We start from the raw sequence: 15,469 nt of genomic DNA on the forward strand, positions 1-15,469 counted from the left end.
GTTTATAAAGTGGTGTGACGTTTCTGCAGTGTGCAAGTTGTTGTTTTACGTGGAAGGTTTAGAATTTGCCCATTGGCCACCACGTATTTGGCTAGCATGACAGGCTGCGCAAACAGCGCAATCGCCGCACAGGGAGCGCCGATTTGCACCAGTCTGTGTCCTACTGTCAGTATTTGACAACCTCTAGGGCTTTCATACACATTGATCATTTTGTCTTCTGTTTTTAAGAATTTTTCCTGTCAATAAAACACAACATGCATAGGTGAGCCTATGAGGGCTGTTTGAAATTTGTAGGGAATGCACACAAACATACTTTTTTTAAATCCATATTTGACCTCTTATTTTGAAAGTCTAGGCGCGAGTGACGTCACACCAAGGAAGCTTTGACTCGCCCACAAACAAATGACACACATTTGGCGAACAATTACGTCTCCAGCGTTGGGTTAAAGCGGCTTGTTCAGCCTGTCGACGGGCGGGACTTTTATTTGACAGGGTTTTACTAACGCGGGCTGTTTTCCTGTCATGGCCGTAGTTTCTGTTGCTGCTCTCGTTTTGCTCTTAACTACTTTCCACTGTGGCTGCGGTGAGTAGGCCTACAGCTTATGGGTCCACACTCGGCTAAATTGTTTCGGATCTCTGTCAGTGTTGTCTTGAAAACAGAAATGAAAGACCTAATGTGCACCACAGTGGTGTGCGTTATTTTAATTCTCATAAACGGATGAAGTATTTTCCATTTTAATGAGACACAGGCTGCAGATGAACATTAATACCATCTGTGTGGGTAGATGGGAACCTGCGCTTTGCCTCGTACTATGGAGACCACATGGTGTTGCAGAAGTCTCCGCAGAAAGCTGTGCTGTGGGGATATTTTGGCCCTGAGGGGGCACAGGTCACCGTCTCCCTGTCAGGGCCGATAAATCAGAAAACCTCATCGGCTACCGTGACAAAAGGTAAATGCAGCAAATCGTTGTCAGTTCCGAAATGTATCCTGACATCTGCAGAAAAGAGTGACAGGTCAATAATGGATAACTGTGTTTACAGAGATTATCATAACTCCTTAAGATCATTTATCCCTAATCTTAACCAATCCTTTGGGCCATGATTTAGAGGGAAGTAGGAACTGTTACTTTGCAAAAACCAGAGCGAAGCAATGGCAGAAACAACCAGTAGCCAATTGACTTGTTTTCTGCCACCTGTCAATACGGGCGTTGAACTTATAAAGAGGGCAGGGAGAATTTGGCTCGCATCTTGTTTTCATTACAGGAGAAAAATCAAAAGCAGGAGTCGTGTGCGCATTTGAGCCACTTCCGCGTTTAGTCCACAAGTAAACTACTCAAAAAGCACCCGAAAACGTCTGTCGCCTTGTCTTCTGACAGTCCACCTATCTGTGACTCTTTTCCCAGGCATTTGGCAAGTCACCCTTAACCCCGTTGATGCCGGCGGTCCCTACACTGTGACCGCAGCCTCGCACAACAGCACAGTTAATCTGACGGACGTGATGTTTGGGGACATTTGGCTGTGTGGAGGCCAGAGCAACATGTACTTCAATACATCACAGGTACGGTGAACAGTAATCTTGATTTGTACTCTTTTTGATAGATTTGACACACAGAACATAGGAATTTGGCTCCAGGTAAGTTTCCAAAGGCACTCGTTTGGTTGAACACGTTTGGCTTCGTCAGTTAGAACGTTTTCATCGGTGCTTAGCTGCCTTGGAAAGAAAATTGCACTTATCTTCTTGATTACGTCCATTGATTTCTCTTTAATGCATTCCTCTCAAACAGATTTTCAACGCGTCTGAAGAACTGGCACTTTCAGCTAAATATCCTCATGTGAGGCCCTTCATGGCAGCTTTGAGAATGAACGAAACTGAGCTGATCGATCTCATCGAAGTGAAGCTGCCCTGGTCCGTGCCCACAGCCAGTAAGACCAGAGTTTCTTTATGTATTCGGAGAACTGTTTGAAGCACACAAAGGTTTTGTTTTGAGGCACTTTAATTCTGTTGCATCGTATGGTAAATTGATGGAAATGGATACTCCTGACACAAGTAACATCAACCATGATACCATTTGTTGGATTGCTTGCTGTTTATTTGCTCGCGTTACTCTGGTTGATCGGCCGACACTTGCGTTTCCCAGGTGTAGTTGGGGAGTTTTCGGCGGTGTGCTGGCTCTTTGGACGTTACATGTACGACAAGTTGAAGTATCCCATAGGACTGGTGGAGTCCTGTTGGGGAGGCACGCCAGTGGAAGCATGGTCATCTCTTAGAGCCTTGCGGCAGTGCGGATTGGAGCAAAATGAGGACAGGTGAAAACACGCAGAAGTCTGCATAAGACTCGCCGTCTTATGCACGTGGCAGCAAAGTGTAGTTACATTTGTTTTCTTTCTGCTTGTTGCCATCTCTCAGTCCGAAAGAGAAAAACTCAGTTTTATGGAACGCAATGATCCACCCCCTGCTCAGTATGACCATCTATGGAGCCATCTGGTATCAAGGTAGCATAGCTTTCAAAGATAGCGCACGTTCAGTGTACTCTGTTCCAGATGGGGCATCTGTAGGATTTTTCACACTTCCAGGGGAGGCGAATGCAGACTATCATCGGGACAAGTACAACTGTTCCTTCCCTGCTCTGATTGATGACTGGAGGATGGCATTCTACCAGGGCTCAGGGGGGCAGACGGCTCTCGACTTCCCCTTTGGGTTTGTCCAAGTAAGCGCTGCGCCGAAGTCTGAAGAAGTTTTCTCGCCCCTCGGTTGAGTCACGATAATTTTCATGATCTAAATAAATCGTCAAACACCTTTTTTTTTTTTTTTTTTTTTTTTTTTTTTTTTTTTATTCTTCTTCGCGTTTGCATTCGTTGACAAATGATTTCGTCTTCTTTGTAGCTGGACACCTACAAAGACGGCCCCACAGACGACGGCTTTGCAGAAATCCGCTGGCACCAAACGGCAGACGTGGGTTTTGTCCCGAACCCCCGGATGAAGAAGACCTTCATGGCTGTGGCGTTTGATTTGCCTGATAAAACTTCCCCCTACGGCACGTAAGGATCCGGTTTGTAGGCAGCCGTTGAAGATTAAGCGACTGAAAAGCCTTTAAACTTTCCTTCCACCTACTTATGAGATTCACACTTTGGTTTCACTTGAGAAGACGCAGGATTTATATCTGCTCTCAGCTGTCAAGAAAATCTGCGCTTTGTAATGAGTCCGGAGTCACTGCCCAGGTTTTCATACCGTTAAGAGCCCTTATATTCGTAGAGTACAAGCAGCAGATGGGAATGTGGGGGCATCGATGAAATGAATGATGGATAGTGACGGACGGAGATGTTGTTTTTAACGTGGAAGAAATAGAAACATGGGAATACAGTCATCCACATCACTTGTGTAGCTGTCAGGATTCAATATAAAACTACAGTAAAAAAAAAGATCATTTTAAACTAGTTTGAACTTTTTGGTAGAGTTTAAGTATATTGCTCATTGAATATTGAGGGAAAATACCACTGGCGTAGTGAGCTGGGGTTATTGGATCTCCCTTTAGGGCAGAGGTGTGGTCGCTTTCTGTTTTTAGCTTTGCAGGTTGAATCAGAAACTGCTTAATTTTGCAGAAATGGCTCGGATTGCCGGAAGCTGCCAAAACGGGCCGTTTTTTTTTACTCTTCTCCTGCAGCACAAGTGTTCAAGAGTTGAATTGATGTGACGAAATCTATTCCATTCGGTCTGCTTTTCTGTTTCAGAATCCACCCCAGAGACAAGCAGGATGTTGCTTACAGACTGACGTTGGGCGCCAGGGCCGTGGCTTATGGCGAGGAGGACGTGCCCTTCCTCGGACCTTTCCCCAGACAAATAGTGTCCACAGAAATGTTTCTGATCATTACATACGACCAAGCCGCCTCCGTCACACCATCCAAAGACATCTTTGAGGTAAGGCTGGCAGCAGAGCAGTCGCCTCACTGCTGCGTTAGCCTGAGAACACAGTTGAATGTTGATGCCACATAGTCTCCTACACCACGGCAGCGCAACACACTACTGTGGGTTCCTCTGTTTGTACAGTATTACCATTAACCTATCACTGTTAAATCATTTTATTAGTCTTATCATGTCTTGCTTGTTCTTGTCCTCATGTTGTTTGTTTTTAAATCAAGATCTTTTGCTCGGTAAGCAAGCATCCACACGGGCCAGAGTCCCAGTGGGTTCCCGCTGCCATGGTGACGTGGGGTCCAACCACTGTCCAGTTATCTTCCACTTACTGTCAGCCTCCTGGTGAAGTCACAGCTCTTCGGTATGCCTGGAAAGACTCACCATGCGACTTTAAAGCCTGCCCCATCTACAGCGCCTCTGGGATTTTACCCGCACCTCCTTTCATTGTCAGCCGGTATCCAGACAGAGGAAACATTTGGAAAAGCTACTGAACCAGCAACTGAAGGAAAATAATGTGTTTTTAAAGTTAACTTGTTTTTGGACTGTTTTTTACACAACAGATCAAATCTTTTCAGTACTTTATTACTGAGTGTGGTTCTACATGCTCTTGAATCATGAGCTGTTCTCATTTGTTAAATAATTACCCAGCGTAATCCATCTTGTATTGCTCCATTACAGGTTGTATTCACCTAATTTAAGACCTGGTAATGACCAGATTACTTGACTATCAAGACGCCGCTGTGGAAACGAAGTGCAAGAAGTTTTCATTATTGTTTATGCTGCTTTTCTATTCACATGCTGGACTGTTGAAATGTAGGAAAAAGACGACAAATGTCCAATTAAACATTACCGGAACAAATAAAGAAATAAAACTGAAGTTCTTTACAGTGTATTATTTAAATACCACAGCTGTAGGATTTCAATTCAAATTCAAAAATACTTTATTTATCCCAGAGGGAAATTAAATGTTGATGTAACTCAATTAAATCAAGGAGTTATTATAGATGCTGATGGCTGTGGGCAGGAAAGATTTCCTGTAGCGGTCCGTTTTGCATCCAAACTGGAGAAGCCTTTGACTGAAGAGACTCTGTTTTTCTGTTTCAGAAACATCACCAAATGCTATAAGTAAGTATACTATTTTTTTTTAAATCAAATATGAAACATTTCTACAATCAATAAATAAACAACAGGTGTCAGGTTTATTATTGGCATGTTAAGAATGAATTTTAATGTGCTAAGTGACATACACCATGGATATAAAGCAGCATGAACTCTGAACGCAACCTCGGCAACGCAGTCTGAGGCTTCCTAAAAGCGGACATGATCAACAACAGACCGGAGTTACCTTAACATGCGCTTCAGTTTCCTGAGTTTTTAACCTACGTAGAAAAAGAATGGTGAAGAAACAACCCTGTGGGTGGGGGAGGGTTGTAAATAAGTTATGGCCTCTATCACAGGATCACATGACCGGAATCTCAGGAGCTGAAATAAGAGGTGGAGGGCTTCATGGTGGTCGAGGTCAGGTGGTGCTGATGAGAGGAGCTAGGAGATTGTGGTGTCTGTGCTGAGGAGAGATGGAGATAGAAGGGTCACTGATGCATCAGGTTGGCGTCAAAACATGCATAAAGCCGACAAAAGCAGGTATTCTGGCGATACTTTGAAGTTATATCTGTGACCAGTGAGAAAAGGCACTTTTCAGCCAACATATCCACTTCCGTTCATGTTACTTTTTTCTGACCATAAGCCTGGAGGAGTTCTTGTTGGCATTAGGAAGGTAATTTACACACACACATACATACAGATTCAAGAAGAATTAAGTACAACTGAGCAGCTCCACAGCTCTGATCAGACATCAAAACAGCATTTGCTGAGGAACACTACAGAGTTTATTATTTGTCCCAAATGAGGGACTCTAATCTGTGACCTGTTAGCAATACTGCAAGCAGTTTAGCTCAACTAAAGAGAATGCGAAAACTACTAAAACTGGGTTAAGAGCTATTCAACGCATTATTAAAGGGGAACTGCGGTATTTTCAACATTAAGCCTCTTTTCTGAGTCGTCTGCAATGTTTTAGAACCCCCCTCACCGCTTTTTTGATGTTTACTGCTGTCTCCGGTATTTGCCTAATTTTGATTCTTCTCAACCTGCTTCAGAATGGCAAGTCATGCGCATGTCCAAAAAGGTCCGTAAAAGCACAATAAACGTCCGTTTTCAAAATAATCAACTCACCGGAGTGGTTACTGGTGTGCACTGGTAATCCATATCAAATTTCGTTGCGAAAAGTTGCTTCTGTCGTGTTTTATTTGGCAGCTCGTTCATGCTCGCACTATTTTCTTAGCGGTGGCGGAGTAATATCAACGAACATCCAGTACAAAATGTCAGCTATTGTTTCCTATCGAACAATTGACTCGTTTCAACACCCATATTCGCCGTGATGTCGCCCATTATTCAGCTGCGGGAGATAAGAACCCTCTGGATTTTATTGGAAGCAATTTAGAGATGGATAGTTCGTCAGATTCTGATGTTGGAATGGAAGAGTTTGACGAGTTTGATGGTCGGGGTTATCTTTTTGAACCAGAATACACTGATGAAGAGTTGTTGGCACAAGATGCAGCGAGGATGGCTCAAAACGATGATCCAGAAACGGGAGCTGCTGCTAGGTCACGCATTGGGGAGACATGGTGGTGCAGATGTGGACATTGTATTGCACTGACCACAGAGGAAGACAGTACTTTGGAATACTATAGTGTATGACTTCGGCGATCGATTAATTTGTGCGCACGTCTATTGAACACGGAAGCTGAGAAAGGTAAGTACGCTGTTTTTGAAATCTCAAAATGTATAATGTCTGTGCTAGCTAACGGTATGGTTAGCCCCAGGGTTGAATTGTATTGCTACTGACACCACGGCCAATTCGGTAAAAAGTATTTTGATACACGTTAAGAGCCTCAGGAAAGGTTAAACGCTTGCCCGATAGAGCCCGCTTTCATGAGCCCATTTCACACTGCGACCCGCTACCTTAGTGGGTCCAAATTGCACCTTCGACCCGCGTCGAGCAATGTGAACGCTTGGCGTGTTAGGGTGACCCGTGTCGCCTGAAGCCGAGTTCAGGGGGCGTTGCCTAGTGGCAGAGCGTCACACGAAACACATAACATGCTGGGCGTGTACAATGACGTAGGCACAAGCCATGCGTCGGAGGTAGGGTTAAATACACCTGTCTGCATCAAATTTTTCAAACAAACGATGGCGGGACACCTTGAGATATCGTTTATTCAATTGTATATGCAGTTCATGGAGATGTTACTTTACGGTGCGTCTTGCTGCGTGGGAAACCGCGCTCTCCCATCTTTCTCGCCAGCCCTTCCAGCAGAGGTCCATCTTTCACCGTCCCCGAAATGTGGCGGTAAATAACGTCCTCTGTTCGGGGGCTGAGGAGCTCGCGGACCTCCTTGTCTCCCCAGTTGGCCATATTAAAAATGTCTCCAACTTGATGTAGGCTAAAACAGAGTGAAACTTGTCCTCACCTGTCGCTGTTGTTCTGAATCAGCTGTCCATTTTGTCTTTTAAACTCCTCACGCCACGCCCACGTCCGACCCGGGTCGATTGCGTTCACATCAAACTCGGCTCGGCAAAAAGACTAGGGTCCGACGCAGGTCGAAAGACGAGTCGAGTTGACGCGGCAGCCCGGGTCGGCAGTGTGAACGCAACAGCGGACACGCTAAATTCGCGAATTAAACGCGGGTTATTTGGCAGTGTGAAAGGGGCTATGGAAATCAGCACAATTGGAAAACTTTGCGCAGCAGGCATGAAAATTTCTCGCTTTTTTCCCTTTGGCCAACTTTCCTGGGTCTCCAACAGATGGGATATGTTTGTAAAATAGCCGGAATTCTCCTTTAAGAAGGCCAATTATCTCTGGGAATAACTGGAAAAACAAAAGGCATCAATTTTCAAGGGAACAAAAAGGTGAGACTCCACCCGAGAAGAATTACTAAAGCCATGAAGCCTCGTGCCTTCAAGGCTAATACAAGCTTGTAGAGGCAACAGGATGATCTGTAATCAGTAAAGTCTCTATTTAGCAACATTATGCCCAAGAACTACAGTCAGCTGACTCCCTGAATATACTGAATCACTAGGTTTTCCTATCAATAGATTTTTGTCTCATCTGATGGCACAGGCATATTCCAAGATCACAATACCAAACTGTGGGGCTCAAATTGTGAAAGAGTGGCTCAGGTAGCATGAGATGTCATCACAGCTACTTCTAAGACTTTTTTTCCTTTTCTTTTTTTTGGCCATGCAGTGTTTGTTGCCAATAAAAAAAAAAAGAATACTTAGGACACCTGTGATGTGCTCCGTCTTGATGTTCCCATCAAAGCGTTGGTGTCTCTGGTAGGCTTCAAAGTTGACCGAGACGTCATCCTCCGATAATCTGTGAGGGACCTGGCCGTCGCCGGGGCGACACACCTCAAACCGGACCCATCTGTAGCTAAATGAACCGAGTGAAAGCAAAACCCAACGAAAAGTACAGGTTAAGAAGCCGAAAATGGGAATCGTGATTTATAGTCCAGCTTGCATAACAACATAACACTGAAGAGAAGAGAAGAGAACAACATTCTTTTCTCTTCTCTTCAGTGACTGCACAACTTTCGCTCTGCAGTATGAGAGTTTAGCACCAGTGTGCAACAGCTTGGAAAAATCAGTCTCGTCTGAAAACATGGACTTAAAAAATTCATGAACCATCTGTAAAATTCGCCTGTTGCCCCATCACGTCCCGTGTGGAAGTCGAAAACAGAGTTTGCTTTAGAAATAAGTTAAATATAGCTGGACAAGAAGATTGCCAGGAAAGCTGTTGCTTTCAACAACAAATACCAGCTACAGTGTATAAAAGGCGATACTGCCATGTGCTCATCCTCACTGACAATTGCAAATCCAAGATAAAATTCAAAGCGCATGCCGTGTGGTGAAGTTCAGTGAGCAGTGGAAATTTACTTGCTACATTTGCGAGCTCCAGGACAGCTCTGGGTGAGATTCTGGATTGTGGGGTGAGAGAAGCCGAAGAAATCCGCCCCCGATGGCACAATGGGTGCTACGGACTTGGAACTAAGGGAGGAGAGTGTGGGATTATGTTGAAAAACTGCTAAATACAACCGACTTAGCTCAGAGGTTATATCACAAACGATGTCTTGCAGTGTAATAATAGCTGGCTTTTGCAAAAAAATAACGCTAGAATTTAGCGCTTCAAACCTCAAGTTTGGTGGTTTATGCAATATAAGACTGATCAGTCCAGTACCTGTTAGATGCGATGGCCTTCAGTAGATTTGAATGGCACGTCAGAGCAGAGGAGGCCACGATGGCATTCTGAGGATCCTCTTCGGGTACAATCTCAAACTAAAGATGGAGGACAGAGGGGTGTTTAAAAATGTTTCAACTAATAAGTCCTGAAAACTAAACCCCAACTGCGCTAAATCAATTCAAAGCTCTTCTTTGGATGTCGGCTGCCTTTTATTCCGCTCTCTGTCAAGATGATCCCAAACTACTTTAATAAATTTGAGGTCCAGGCTCCGGGGAGGATTCCTCCCTCCATAAGACCTGTTGCCCCTGATTTTCAGTCCACTTCTTGTGTCATTGGGCGCACCTCAGACCTCTAAACAGCCACCATTCCATGGTGACCGTGTCTGATGAGGCTTCAATCGTGGATCAACTAAAGGTTGATTTATGCTTCAGACGCAAAGCCTCTGACGCTCGGGCGCAGAGCCTCTGCGAGCGTCAAAATCTTGACCACTCCCCCACGCAGAGGCTCTGCGCACGTTGTCGTGCACCTCAGAAAAATCCTGACTACGCGACAGACGCACGCAAACCACCAACGGAAGTGCGCAGACAAAAGCGGCTGTGATTGGTCCTCGGTGTGCCTTTCCGGTTGTCTGTGTGGCTTCCTCCTTTGCATTTTCGCCAACTCCAATAAAAGAAGCTGTTCTTCTTCGATGTCGAGCAACTCCAGATCTATGTCTTGCATACACTTTTTTTTTTTTTTTGAAAGATAAACACTTCCGCCGGCGCCGCCGAAGTTCTCGTCACCGCCCACCGAAATTCTCGCGAGGGGAAACTGCTGTGCGTCCCTAGAAATTCCAGACCGAGGTTGCAGAACCATAACATGAAAAGTGGTTCGCGACCAGAGCAAAGCAACACGTCAAGACGATAGACGCAGAACTATAATCTGCCCTTAAACCTCCAGGTGCATCTCTCGGGTCCTGTCTCAACTTTTGTTGGATTTTTTTTCCCCTAATTGTTAAGGACATCACTTTCAGATACTTTTCACCATTTGTAGATGTAGTCCTGCTACTACTTCTTCTTTTGTCCTCCACCTGTCAACTTTCATCACATTCTTTAAGGACACACTGCACACTGTCCTAAAATTTGAAGTTTCCAGCTGATAGCTCTTTAGGAATCCCTTTGTTGGTGCAGAAGCACTATTTTCTGTCTGTCTTTGGCATGTTTCATTGAGGCAACTGAAAAAAAATTGCACAAATGATGCGTCTTTGTGACGGACAAAGTACCTAAGGACACCATCTAATATTGGGTTTTTTTTGCTGTTATGTATACATAGAAAAAACAGTTCTTCCCTTGGGTTAGCTACTTTGATTATGCTTGAATGATTCATAGGTCAGTGCTGAATGTTGTAACCAGCGAAAAAAAACACATTTTTCTGTGAAAATGGTCAGGTACGTGACTGCTATCAGAACGAGTGAAGCAGCATATTTCAGTTCTTTCAGAAAGCCTGGAGAACTATTGCTCAAGACCACTTTAAAATATTACGAGAAAGTCTGGCTGCCTGTAAGCATAATATGAACAAACGATGGCGTGGCTGTACCAATATTGCGTTGACACCTCGTATGGCTGCAAAAAGCCACACCTGTGTGTGGGCAGGCAGGTCTGTGAGTGCGCGCGTACCTGTGGACCTGTCCCCCCATCCTTGATTTGGCAGGTGTAGAGACACTGCTGTTCAGGGTGTTTCATGCTGGCAAAGAAGCGCGTGCTGCAGAAGCCCACCGGGTAGATTGCACACTCGTCGTGGAACAACATTCTGTCTGTGATGATCTGGAGAAAAGACGGAGAAATGCATTCAGCAGTTTCAGAACGGACTGATTTTATATACATCTTTCTTTTTTTTTTTTCTGATAGTTTAGGTGATCAGAACAATATGACTGTATGACAAGATGAAAGTCCCAGCTCTACGTTAAGAGTCATCTCAGATGCTGACCTCTCCCAGACTGTAGACTGTTAAACCTCCCAGCACGATGGGAAACACGGGACGGCCGGATGAGTCCAGGGGGATGGGCTGCACCAGCTTCCGTGACCCGTCAGCGAGTTTCCTCTTCTTTGACATCTTCTTTGGAACTGGAAGCACAATTTTCCGACCATTTATCCACACCGAGCCACACCAATCTCTTGCGCTTGCATTCAAACTTACGTTCTTCTTTTCCGTTTTCCCTTCCTCGCTCTTTCCTCTCCTTCTTGGGTTTTTTGAGCTGTGCTTCCTCTCCTGCCACAGCCGACGATGTGAGGCTGTGGGCCGCGGATAGGCTCGAAGCCCCGGCGGGTCCCGAGGTCGACGCCGCAGATGGCGCAGGCGGAAGGGTGCTCGAGCTGGATGTAGGCAGTAAGTCTCCCTCTGAGAGAGACTGGTACTGCAACAACGACTTCAGTAAGAACCTGGAAGTTAAATTTAAAAAAAGAAGAAAAAAAGGGGTCTCCTGATGTCATGTGACTTTTATAAAATGGCAAGTCCAAAGACTTGGTAGGTCCTTGCTAAACACTGCAGCGGTTAGCTAAACTAATTGCAGAACATTAAGGGAACCACCAGTCCAGCTCAGGCATCTGTACTCACCTGCGCTCCTCCTTTGCTCTCAGAAACTTCTCTTCTAAGTGAGCAACTTCATCACAGAGAGCTGCGTTCTCCTGGGGGTAAAACAGCAAATATATTCACCGTGGATCCCAAGTCGCTTACATTTTGTCATTCTACATCTACAGATGTGAAACGATGGCTTTTTTCTTCATGAATACATGTGCTACTTACAAATATCATGGCACGGGCAGTTTTGCGCAGCCTCAAGTACTTAAGTCTGTACTTTTCGTTCTGGTTTTTCCGTGGACCCCTCTTCACCTTGGGTTTATGCTCAGAGGACAGGAGACCAGTCACCGAGGTGCCAGAGCCGGAGCTGGAGGCGGTATTCTGCTGGGGTGAGCCGAGGAAAGCCTGGGCAGAGAAGGCCTGCAGGGCCTGCTGTCGTTCCTCATCACTCTGCGAGGAGGCAGAAGGAGGACAAAGACAGAGACGTGTGAAAGAGTAACTGAACATGCTGCTCGCATCGCCATCAGAGTGGTGAAATGTAGACAAAACAGATAAATAAACAAAACAAATACAACACGGATGCAAGTCAACCAAAAGCCAAACGTGCGCACGTTGTTGAAAACGTCAAAATGAATTGAAAGGTTGTTTTTTATGCTTTAAAATCCATGCCGGAACTGATCTGGGAACGTTTCCAACGGCACACTTTAAGACAGAGCCCGTTAAAAATCTGCCTTTGCTGGATTTATTCGTCGCAAGCAGTTACCAACATGGCTCCAATATTAGTCAGACAGCACTGCGTCTCCACAATGAGAACACTACACCTACCGCCTGTAATGATGCTGAAATTTAATGCTGTTTATATGCTATAACAGTATTGGAATAGTAATGCATATCCTGCTTAAGACCCGGGCATAGATCCTGTGCTTGCAGCAGGGCCTCCGTAATCAACAAAAATGACAAGAAAGTCAAGCAAATTTTCTGTATACCGTAAAATGCTGACTCAACGTTTTGGATGAAAGTGGTATTAGTATCCCAGATGACTCACCAGCAGTGCAAAGACTCCGTTTCTGTTTTCAATCCTCTTGAATCTCCTGCTGCCTTTTTGTGTCTGAAACATAATGTGAGACTGAGGCCAAATGCACAGGGCTTTGAAAAAGCTACGTTTCATTCCCAAAGCTGGGGGGGGGGGGTCAAATTCGACTGATTTAATCACTATAGGATAGAGCAAGTCAAAGGCATCGAAGCACAGAGCTCCCTTTGATTCGATCACACCTAAGAGATGTCTGTGTCTTTTTAAGAAATAATAAGATTAAAGAGGCGGAATGGCAAAACATGGAGAAATCAAAAGACACAAATACAGATGACACGTGTAATCGATCCATACACTAAAGAAGGTGTGATTAGGAGGGTTAGACTCGACAGCAGAGGTTGCCATCAGCCTGAGTCTCAAACACCATCCTTACCTCACGGTACATGACAGCCTCCAGGCTTGATTTTGCGCTGTCGAAGAGAGAACATTAAGGTAAGCAGAGACTCTGCATAGTCACAAATTCTAAATTACTGACCAGAAAGCAACACACAACGCCACCTTCTGGTGACACAGTGAGACTAACATCATCAATTGTCGTAAAAAAGAACTGTGCAAAGTTGCAAATGGAAAAAAAAAAAAAAAAGGGAATCCCCATTTTGTCAGCCGTACTTGGATTGAACAAGTCCCCTGTCGATGATTCTCTGCTTGATCTCTTTTATGTGCATGGGTCGCCCGGCCTCCTCCAACACAATCTGCACGAAAGGAGCACAAAACGTGCGTGACAACACACATTCAAAAACAAATTGAAAATAAAAAGCTTGCAGCAGCAGATGGCGCCAATGACGCTCCAGATAAGTTTACAGTGTGACGCACACGTGGCAGATACCTGTGCAGCATCAAGCCATGTGAGGTTCGGTTTCTCTGCAATATCACTGGGAGGTTCACTGCAAAAGGGAAAAAAAGAAGCATGATACCACCAACATTTAGAGCACTTTTTTGTCCACACTTAATAACAATAACTGCGAAGCTGCATCAAGCATGTGTACATGAAATGATATGAACCAGCCAAAAACAGAAAAGACAAAAAAGAAAGAAAGAAAGAAAGTAAATAACGACATCCTGCTACAGTTTAAATTTGGATGCATTTACATGGCCTAAAGTTGTAAAATGCTGATGTAGCAGTACTCTATATGAATTGATCTATGCTGTAACTTTAATGTTTGTAGACAATGAGTCAACAGGGGACATTTAAACCCTGCAAAGGGCTGTGCTGTAGGATCACATCATTTTTGAACAACCTCTCGAGAGTCTCGGCAGTCCCAGACAGACTTGCAATGTTGTCCAAAGCAGGAAACAGGGAGTAGTTCCCCTGCCCGTCGGGCTCCATCTCAGATTCAAACGTGTTGAGTGACTCCATGAACGACAGGGACGAGCAGCCCTGAGAGTAGAGAAGTTGACAAGAACGTTGTTATCATGTCTGGCTGTCGGCAGCACACACACTCGGTAACATTAAGACGCTACATACAGCTAACACAGACAAGTTCCGTTTGAATGTACGACTTGATATCTGCTTTCAGCTCCGAATAACAAAATGCATTACAGTAATGGCTTAGTTTGTTAGAAGACAGACAAGTACCTGCAGCACAGGCAATAAACAGTTATTTCAATTCGTGCTCCAGTTTGTTTCCGTGTCAAGCGGAACCTTTGTCTTGTTCATGCCGTTGTTTACATTTGCAGTGCCTAAATGGCTGACAATAACCAGCAAAGCAGACGGTTATAGAACCTACAACATACACACATTTCAATTTGGTGTCATATTATGTTGGAATAAAAATAAACTGTAAACGTCTGTTTATGCTATGAATTTAGGAACGAATGGAGGATTAAATAGTTCGGTTTTCAGCGAGCATTATAGCTATGAGCACTACAGGATATCCGGTTTAGCCTTTGCAAAATTGACAAAATAAAACAAACGTGCTTTAAGAAAAGTGGTGAAATGCACATATAGCACAATTAAATGAAAGTGTTGTTAAAAGTGGTGCATGTATAAAAGACTTGCTGACCCAACTGAAGCAAATATCAAACTTTTGTTCATTAGTAGTTAGTTTCTCTGCAAGTAAACTAACTACAATACAAAATATTTTAGTTTTGTGATGAAATGTGATGAAATGGTCTCATTTTCATACTTGAGATTAAAGTTGAGCTATTATGGAAGCTTTTCTGTGCCATCAGAGTTTGAATACGAATTTCTAATATTGAATTTTTACAGCATCAAAATCAGACTTTGAATTTGAAAACCAACAGTGTTAAAAAAAATCAATTTCTAAAAACAAAAATCAGTGTAAAAAAGTTCAACATCTAAAAAAAAATTCAGTGGAAAAAGCATTGGAAAAAGAACCAGACTCAACGTCCAGGTAAACAGGGAGAAGTAATCGATCCCTGTCTCAATTCATCCAACGGCAGCCAATCAAGTTACGCTCCATTGGACAGATCAGCCATGTCGACCAACGCGGGTGATGGTGCAAGTGAGTTTACTTTATTTGCCATTTGTGTTAGTAAAATTGAGTAATAGATATTACTAATATCTATTGAGCTGATATTAGCTTGATTGGCTGCCGTTGGATGAATAGAGACAGGGATCGATTGCTTCTCCCTGTTTACCCTGTTGAGTCTGGTT

The 15,469-nt window shown here is 44.1% G+C and overlaps 2 protein-coding genes across 6 annotated transcripts; one reads left to right on the top strand and one right to left on the bottom strand.

Annotated features, from left to right (window-relative positions):
- The first annotated feature begins 375 nt into the window (after positions 1 to 375).
- On the top strand, positions 376 to 4,790 carry siae (sialic acid acetylesterase). Of its 2 annotated transcripts, XM_075473868.1 has the most exons (10): positions 376 to 583; positions 786 to 950; positions 1,404 to 1,558; positions 1,785 to 1,923; positions 2,139 to 2,307; positions 2,408 to 2,493; positions 2,575 to 2,708; positions 2,885 to 3,039; positions 3,730 to 3,916; positions 4,138 to 4,790. In XM_075473868.1, exons 1-10 carry the CDS (start codon positions 523 to 525, stop codon positions 4,402 to 4,404), a joined length of 1,518 nt encoding a protein of 505 aa, XP_075329983.1. In that variant the 5' UTR covers positions 376 to 522; the 3' UTR covers positions 4,405 to 4,790. The 2 variants fall into 2 exon arrangements, with proteins under 2 accessions (XP_075329983.1, XP_075329982.1); XM_075473867.1 differs by having other exon boundaries at positions 2,408 to 2,708.
- Positions 4,791 to 4,836: 46 nt separating this feature from the next.
- On the bottom strand, positions 4,837 to 14,227 carry tbrg1 (transforming growth factor beta regulator 1). Of its 4 annotated transcripts, none has more exons than XM_075473870.1 (14): positions 14,091 to 14,227; positions 13,679 to 13,736; positions 13,462 to 13,544; positions 13,226 to 13,262; positions 12,808 to 12,870; positions 11,988 to 12,212; positions 11,799 to 11,869; positions 11,382 to 11,623; positions 11,172 to 11,308; positions 10,862 to 11,008; positions 9,204 to 9,301; positions 8,903 to 9,013; positions 8,254 to 8,399; positions 4,837 to 5,477 (listed from the first exon to the last, which is right to left on the bottom strand). In XM_075473870.1, the coding sequence occupies exons 1-14, from the start codon at positions 14,207 to 14,209 to the stop codon at positions 5,389 to 5,391; spliced, it is 1,626 nt and encodes a 541-aa protein (XP_075329985.1). In that variant the 5' UTR covers positions 14,210 to 14,227; the 3' UTR covers positions 4,837 to 5,388. The 4 variants fall into 4 exon arrangements, with proteins under 4 accessions (XP_075329985.1, XP_075329984.1, XP_075329986.1 ...); XM_075473869.1 differs by having other exon boundaries at positions 13,679 to 13,739; XM_075473872.1 differs by having other exon boundaries at positions 5,367 to 5,472; positions 13,679 to 13,739.
- Between the last annotated feature and the right edge of the window lie 1,242 nt (positions 14,228 to 15,469).

This window comes from Odontesthes bonariensis, chromosome 9 (genome assembly GCF_027942865.1).
Source record: "Odontesthes bonariensis isolate fOdoBon6 chromosome 9, fOdoBon6.hap1, whole genome shotgun sequence".
Lineage (NCBI taxonomy): Eukaryota > Metazoa > Chordata > Actinopteri > Atheriniformes > Atherinopsidae > Odontesthes > Odontesthes bonariensis.